Here is an 8,215-nt window from a genome sequence, read left to right as displayed (position 1 = left end):
CTAATAGGTCCAAGGTTGCAGACGCGGATGACTGGGGTGGGGGCTTGGCTCCTCTGAGGCGCAGGTACACAGTCTCAGACTCGTGGTGGCATGGGTGGGCAGGCAGCCCAGCGCAGGGATGAATGGCCCTCAGAGAGTGTAGACAAGGGTGAATGGGCCGCTCACAGCCGTGCAAAGGAGAGCACACGGGGCGTCCAAACCACAGGAGCGGCGCTGGCCTCGGGCCCCAGGCCTACGTGCAAAGTGTCAATGGGGGGCTCAGAGAGCCCAACACATGGGCATGACCTGTCCATGTGCCCTAACGACCACGAACGGTAAGTCTCAGCACCCAGACAGAGGGGGATGTGTGGAGAAGGCGACACAGATGCACAAGCAGTCAGGGTGTCCCCAGGCATTCTCAGAAGTGGGACAAAAATGCAGACACCGGAAGTGCCTGGGATGAGCAGATACTCCGAGACAAGGTGAATGGGGCCCACACAAGGGTCCCCAAAGCCCTTGTGAGATATAGTCATGTGGGGACACACAGAGAACCCCAGTCCTCTGACATGTGGGCCTCTAGCACCCGACTTTCAGTGAGTGGTCACATGCCTCCAGATGTCTGATGAGTGGGGTATTTACCTCACACCCAGACACCCTAAGGAGTGGGGTTCACATTCCTGGAAGCACAGATGCAGATTCTCAAAAGATGGGGAGCTATGCCCAAGGCACCAGCATCACAATGTTGTAGGCAGAGGAATGGGGGGTGCCAGCTCCTGCTGCTCCGGTGACCCGGTACAGACTCATCAGATACTCTGAATATGGGGAACAGTCTCCCAGATAATCAGATGATGGAGCACAGCCTCCTCGCGTGCTCGGATGATGGAGCACAGCCTCCCCACATGTTCAGATGATGGAGCACAGCCTTCCCAGATGCTCGGATGATGGAGCACAGCCTCCCCACGTGCTCAGATGATGGAGCACAGCCTTCCCACATACTCAGATGATGGAATACAGGCTCCCCACATGCTGAGATGATGGAATACAGGCTCCCTACATGCTCAGATGATGGAGCACAGCCTCCCCACATGCTCAGATGATGGAACGCAGGCTCCCCATGTGCTCGGATGATAGACCACAGCCTTCCCACATGCTCAGATGATAGAGCACAGCCTCCCCACATGCTGAGATGATGGAATACAGGCTCCCTACATGCTCAGATGATGGAGCACAGCCTTCACACATGCTCAGATGATAGAATACAGGCTTCCCACATGCTCAGATGATGGAGCACAGCCTTCCCAGATGCTCGGATGATGGAGCACAGCCTCCCCACATGCTCAGATGATGGAACGCAGGCTCCCCATGTGCTCGGATGATAGACCACAGCCTTCCCACATGCTCAGATGATAGAGCACAGCCTCCCAGGATGCTAGGATGATGGAGCACAGCCTCCCCACATTTTCAGATGATGGGATACAGCCTCCCTGGATTCTAGAGTGACAAGGCAGAGCTTCACCAGACACTCAGCAGCCTCCCTAGATGCTCAGAAATGGAGTGCATCTTCCACCAGTACTTGGGGCTGGGGCACAGGTCCCCAGGTACACGTGTGATGGGGTGTCCTCCACAGGTACTCTTGTGATGGGGTGTCCTCCCCAGTACTTGTGTGATGGAGCTCAGGCTCCCCAGGTACTCTTGTGATAGGGTGCAGGTTATGCAGATACTCGTGTGATGGGTGGCATCCTCCCTGGACTCAGAGGGCACAGGCAGCCTGAATCTAGGGTATCTGGGGCACACACATGCTAAAACACAGAGAATGGGTACAGGGCACCCCAAACCATAGAGGACTTTGGCAAGCCAAGCACCCCATCTTTGACCATCCCAGGCTCCAGCTGGCTGGCTGCGTTGCTGGTGGGGCACAGCATTGGGGCCGGCGGGGGCAGGGTGTCCACGTGCTCACCCAGCACGTCTCATGCGTCTGTGCCAGCAGCTTGCGGCTCCCCTGTTTCACAGCATTTGCAGTGTGTTCCAACCTCAAACATTCCCCAGGCGACCTCAAAGGAAGCCTCCCCATCCAGGAGCCCTGCCAGGGTCTCCATGGGGCCGCTGTCTGCCAAGCCGCCGTCTCGGGGGCCTCAGGGCTGGCCTCGAGCTGCCAGCTCTGTTTGGTTTTCTCCTTCCTGCCCTGGAGCCGCAGACGTCCGTCTCGCCGTGGAGGCGCCCCTGTCCTGGGGGGAGCACAAAGCCCCTCACAGCCAGGCTTGAGGGGAGCCGCATGCACACGTGGCTCAACTGTTCGTTCCCTACCAGCAGGCCCCCCAAAGCGTAGATGCCTGCTGGCCCAAGTGCCATGCATTCCCAGAAGCCTTCCTCCTTTGCCTTCTCTGTTTTTAGTCACTTTTCCAAAACCCTCTCACCCCAGACTGGGTTAGAATAGGAGATAGACTGTCCCCTATACAAGGAATCCACTAAAAGGACAGGCAAGCCCCCACCCCATGCCTGGGCCACTTGTGACCAGAAGGGCACACATGAGCACACTTTCGCTCCTGCGTCACACCTGCTATGGCCCCAAAGCCTCCTGAGAGCCTGGGCCACGTCTCCCACAAGTCCTGTCCAACTAGTCCTGCAGGCCTGGCCCTGGCAGGACAGGTTCTCCTGTTAAGCATTAACCAGCCCCATTTTGGCTGGCCAGCCACAGATAAGGGGTTCAGAGAGATACCCTGGACAGGGAGGGCCACTCACAGTTGGGCCTCAGGGTGGGACCTGGCCCCAAGTGACTGGACCAGACTGACTGGCCAGAGCAGAGGGAGGGAGCTCGGATCACAGCCCTGCTCAGGCCCAACTGGAGCAGGAGTTGCTGTGGTTAGACTGTGGCAAGGACTTCTGGCCCACTGGCCACCTGGATGGGGGGTGGTGACTAAAAGCTCAGGGGTCAGCCCAGCTGGAGGCAAAGTCAGAGACTTTAGGCACCTCCAAAAGGTGGCCACACAGGCCCAGATGGTCCCCCGTGGGAGCACCGCCTGGTGTGGCCCTGGGCAGCCGGCAGGCCGCAGCCCCAGCCTCCGCTCGCTCAGGTCGTCAAGCCAGCCACTCCAGGGTATGCGCAGCTCCATCTCCGAACAGGCCCAGCTCCCCTCTTGCAAAGCTTGATAAGGCTGAAGATGCCCCCAGCTCTGAGGGACCCCTGGAGATGGGCCGGAGCCCTGACCCCCAGGCCCTGGGCCTCGGAAGGGACCTCCCTCCCCATGGGAGTTTCCAGGCTCCTGAGGGCCAGCAGTTCCGGCCACAAGGTGGGGCTCCCCGAAGCCCTGCCTCTCATTCCCCCCACCCCCCAAGAAGAATTTTCCAGTCACTGGAGGCAGAGCAAACACCAGGCTGACCGTCCTCCAGGTGCCCAGGGTCTGAGAGGGAGGCCCGGTGGCCAGCTGGCCGCAGGAGGTGGCGGGCATCAGGTGAGAGCTCTGGGGGCTCCCACCCCCAGCACTCGGGGAGGTCTTGCTCTTCCGGAGGAAGGGCCCACAGAGATTCACCCCCACAAAACACGGAAGACGCGGGGAGGGAATTAGGTCTCAAGCCTGTGGTCAGTGTCTGGCCTGGCTGACGGGCAGACTGCAGGGGGGACTGCCGCTCTGTCTGCGGGTGTGGGCTCCTGAGTGGGAGGGGGACAGGGGAGCGCCCAGCACAGAATGTCACAGCAGGTCCAGGGCCTGGAGTCACCCGGGAGGGCTCCCTGGAAGAGTGGGGCTCAGCAGGCCTTGAAGGCTGAGTAGGACAGGATGGGGAGTGACACTTTCTGCAGGAGTGGCAGGAGCCAGGCAGCAGGAACGCACCGGCGCCCCACCGGGAAGCAGAGGGCAGAGGCAGACACACAGAGCAGAGTGAAAGGAGGGGGCCTCCCAGGGCGGGTGGCTGGGCAGGGGGCTTGAAATGGAAAGGACACCCGTCTCCCTTTCCTGGTAACAATGGGCATTAGTGCCTAGAGAGGGCGTCCCCTTGCAGGACCGCAGACTACGGACAACGGAAGTTAGCAGGAAGAACCGCCCGCCTCCTTGGAGTGCGTGGCTGCCCTGGGCTGTCCCAGGCAAGGAGGGCTTGCAGGGGCCCTGGGGCGGGAGGGGGAGAAGCGGAGATCCTCTCAGGGCCTGCCCAGGGATCCTGGGCGCTCTCTCCAGGAGCCCCCCAGAGCCTGGACGCTGCTAGTTGGCCGGGGCCATCGGAGTGGACGGCGCCACCTGGTGGCCGCATGCCTGCCTGAACCTTTACCTCCAGGGGGACCCGGCGGTCCTGAGGGACCCTGAGCCTCCCCAGGCGTCAGGATCGCCCAGAGCAGGTTGCTGGCATCCCCAGGCCCCGGGATTCTCCAGGGCCGGCTTCCAGGAAGCTCCTATGTCTTCTGGGGACAACTTTCACCAGGCTAGCCTAGGAATCCCGCTGACCAGCAGCACCAAGTTCCCCAGCTGGCCCTGCCCGGCTGTTCTTAGACTAAAAGAGATGAGGACACCGGCAAAGAAGGCGCGCGGGGGAGAGGCACACACATGCACACACAGGCACACACGCAGGTGGAGAATCTGTATTTACAATGTAACCATAAAAATCTTGAATGAAGGTACTTTAATCCCAGAACACACGTAGGCTCTGACATTTCAAAAAGAAACCACTGATTTTAAGTTCCACGTGGGGAGCTGAGGAATCTGGCCTCTGATTCCTGCTCCAGGGACCCTGTGGGACCCACAGAAGCCCCCACCAACCCATTACATCCGCTGCCACCAGGGGTGCTCTGCCAGCCATGTGCAGAGTACCCAGCGACCTGGCCATGTCCCAGGGGGACGTGAAGGAGGGGGAGGCCAGTGGACAGGGGGCTACTGAGCCTGCGCGCTTTGCTGCACAGCCACAGGCCTGGTGCAAAGGGGTAATGAGCTGCCTCTTGTTCAAGCCTTTCAAGACGTGCACACCTGGTTTAATGCAACCCCCGTGACTGCCTTCGTGTGTGGGTCCTGTGCACAGGCAGCTGCTCGAGGGGCTGGCCTGCCCTCCGCATGGCTTTTTGGTACCTACAGCACCCTCAGGCCTGGCTTCAGGGACAGGCAGGGCTTCCCTGGGCCACACTGGAATAAGGAGTCACATAACTGGGGTCCCTGGCCTCGGTCTGCTCACCTGTAAAACAGGCACCCTGACCTTGCAGGGACACTGTGTGTGAAGTCCCTTGAGGGGCTGACAGCCAGGCCTGGGAGGCAGGACACCCTGGGCCTGTCAGCAGATTTGCTGGGACCTGGGTACGCCTACCCTCTTTGAGCTGCAGCCTCCTCTGAACACCGGGGGGGTTAGGTTAGTTCTGGCCTCCCCTCCAGCCTGTTGGGGAAGGGGCATTGATGCTGTGTGCGGGGTAATCTCTGGAATCATGATGGGGTCTCTTTCTGTCTCTGCCCATGTTCTGCACCAGGCTGGGGGTGCGGAGTGAGCGGGTCTGGCCTGAACAATGGCTTATCCCTAAAGGGGATGGCCTGGGCTGGGCCCCCAAAGCCATGCGGCAGCCAACTAGTAAGAGGGTTGCAGGCTGTTGGGGACCAATGTGGGGAGGCCCTAAGTTGGAGGAACTGAGATGGCTTGCTTGCCGCTGCCACCTGGGCCAAGGATCACAGTGCACCCTGCATGGCTCCCCCACCCCCTGCTAGGAACCTTGGCCTCCCTGCCATGTGGGAGGAGCCAGCTCGGCCAGGTGTGCTCCCTCCCCAGGCCCCGGGCAGGTAGGGTGCAGGGGCCAGGGCAGCTGTGCCAGCCCCGCCCCTTCCCACCCACACGCCCAAGGGTGGCTGGGCAGGCAGGTAGGCGAGTCTGGGCGGCTGCTGAGTCAGTTTGGGAGGAATGTTTTGGCTGCTCCCAGCTACGCCCTGTCCCACCTGCCCCCACCTCGCCCTCATCCCCAGGCGCTGCTGGCCTGGCGCTGTGCCAGGAACGCACCTCCAGCCCAGGCTTGCTGAGATGAGCCTCCACCCACAGCCGACCCCTGCTCCTTTGCCCCACTGGTTCCCCTCCCCCTATGACCCCACAGAGCTCCCATCCTCACACCCAGGGTCCACCAGGAACACACTTTGCCTGTGTGGCTGGTGAGCTGTAGTGGGCCCCAGGGTAGGGGCAGGGAAGTGATGGGACTTCATGAGATGAGACCCCTGGGGATGAGATGGGACCCCCAGGCAGGGGCCAGGCCCCAGAAGAGAGAAGCAGGAAGGGAGAGGGCTTCTTGCAATGGGGGGAGGGGGCTGTGTGGGTGACATCCAGGGAGGGCAGGGCTGGGGCTGCCCAGGCCTGGTCTGCTTGGCTGGGGCTGGGGGGAGGGGGTGGCCAGGAGGCCGGGCCTGTGGCAGCTAAGCTGGCGCTTTGGCCAAGGCCCAGAGCCTCCCTCCCGTAGGTTCCTGCCTCTCAGAACACTTGCCCCTGGCCACCCCAGGCTGCCTCCTTGCCCGGGCAGACCCAGTGCTGGCTGCTGCTGGGCAGATGGGGCAGCAGGCAGGGGGCCGAGGGGCCCGCCCCCCAGGTGACCCGGCCTCTGCGGCCATCTCCTCCAATCCATCAGGGCGGAAAGATGGGGCGCCCCCCAGAGCCCCGCAGCACCCCGGCCTCCGCAGGCACCACCATTGTGCCCGGGATCACTCCAGATCTTGTTACCAGGATCCCCTGTGAGTGGCGGGACACCCGAGAGGGGTGTGGGGATGGCCCAGCTGGGTGGGGGCTGTGGCTGTGCACAGATGGGTCTCAGCCCAACTCTGTGCTCCCACCAGGGCCACGCTGGGCATCCGCTGCCATCGCCCTCGCTGCTGGTGTCCTCCTCGTTTCCTGCCTCCTCTGTGCCATCTGCTGCTGCTGCCGCCGCTGCCGCCACCACAGGAAGAAGCCCAGAGACAAGGAGGCTGTGGGCCTGGGCAGTGCCCGAGGCACCACCACCACCCACCTGGTGAGCAGTAGGCGTCTGTGCGTCCCCGGCACCCAGCTCCAGGCAGCTCAGCCCAGAGAGGACAACTCAAGGCGCAGGCTGGGGGTCAGAGCAGCCCAGGGCGGCTGGGGGCGAACTCAGACCCCAGGGACAGTCTGATCTACTCAGGAGCAAGGGCAGGGAGGGCCTTCCTGGCAGGGGAAATGGATGAGCGAAGGTGGGGGTTGGTCCAAGGGCATGGGAGCCACAGCAGGTTCTTGAGGAAGGCCGTGGTGCCGCAGATGCCGCGTTAGGGGTGGGTCTGGCCTGTCGTGCAGAGCTGAGCTTAGGTGTTAGGCCTTCTGGTGGCTGGGCCGCATTGTGGAACCCTGCCTGAGAGTCCAGGGCACTGATGCGGGCCATGGTCTCAGCTGCTCCTGTCACCGGACCCTGCCCACTCCAGGTGCAGCCGGATGTGGATAACCTGCAGTCTGGCCCCGGGGGGCCTCCGCAGTGGGGGCGCCTGCAGCTCTCGCTGGAGTACGACTTGGGAAGCCAGGAGGTGAGGCCCCACACAGGCCAGAGGTTCCGTGGGCTGATGGCGGGGGGAGGGGGGTGGGGGCTGACCGGGAGGGCCCCTGGGTGAGCCCATCTCTCTCGCCCCCAGATCAGAGTGGGTCTGAAGCAAGCAGCCGACCTGAGGGCCGGGGGCACAGCAGACCCCTACGCCCACGTCAGCGTCTCCACCCAGGCTGGGCACAGTCATGAGACAAAGGTGCATCGTGGCACACTCTGCCCTGTGTTTGAGGAAACTTGCTGCTTTCATGTGAGTCCAGTCTGGGCAGGCGGTGTGGGCCCGGGCCAGGGCAGCAGGGGCCAGGCTCACTCCCCTGCCACAGGTCTCCCCTGCAGAGCTACCTGGGACCACCCTGCGTGTGCAGCTCCTGGACTTCAAGCGCTTCTCCAGGCACGAGCCACTGGGTGAGCTCAGCCTGCCGCTGGATGCTGTGGATCTGAGGCACGTCCTGGAGCGCTGGTACCAGCTGGGCCCACCGGGCACTGCCGAGGTGAGGCCGCTGACCACCAGGTTCCAGCCCAGCAGGGACACTGAGGCTGAGGGCCACTGACAGTGTGGGCCCAGCCTCTACTCAGCAAGGATGACACCCCCCAGACTGAACCCCCAACCAGGCTGAAGCCCCCCCAGGCTGAAGCGCCCCAAGTTGAACACCCCCAGGCTGAACCCCCAGCCAGGCTGAAGCCCCCCAAGTTGAACCATCCCAGGCTGAACACCCCCAGGCTGAAGCCCCCCCAGGCTGAAGCGCCCCAAGTTGA

General features: G+C 62.5%; 1 protein-coding gene across 1 annotated transcript in view; it reads left to right on the top strand.

Moving 5' to 3' along the window:
- Positions 1-6,556: 6,556 nt before the first annotated feature.
- SYT8 (synaptotagmin VIII) overlaps positions 6,557-8,215 on the top strand; it is a 2,578-nt gene continuing 919 nt past the window's right edge. The window contains exons 1-5 of the mRNA XM_008593575.1: positions 6,557-6,650; positions 6,753-6,925; positions 7,347-7,445; positions 7,551-7,709; positions 7,783-7,950. Coding sequence (XP_008591797.1) covers positions 6,557-6,650; positions 6,753-6,925; positions 7,347-7,445; positions 7,551-7,709; positions 7,783-7,950 — 693 coding nt within the window. The remainder of the gene's footprint in view (positions 6,651-6,752; positions 6,926-7,346; positions 7,446-7,550; positions 7,710-7,782; positions 7,951-8,215) is intronic.

Source organism: Galeopterus variegatus, unplaced genomic scaffold (genome assembly GCF_000696425.1).
Source record: "Galeopterus variegatus unplaced genomic scaffold, G_variegatus-3.0.2 Scaffold9354, whole genome shotgun sequence".
Classification (NCBI taxonomy): Eukaryota; Metazoa; Chordata; class Mammalia; order Dermoptera; family Cynocephalidae; genus Galeopterus; species Galeopterus variegatus.
Note: the sequence above shows the minus strand (reverse complement) of the source record. Positions and strands in the feature narration are given on the sequence as shown.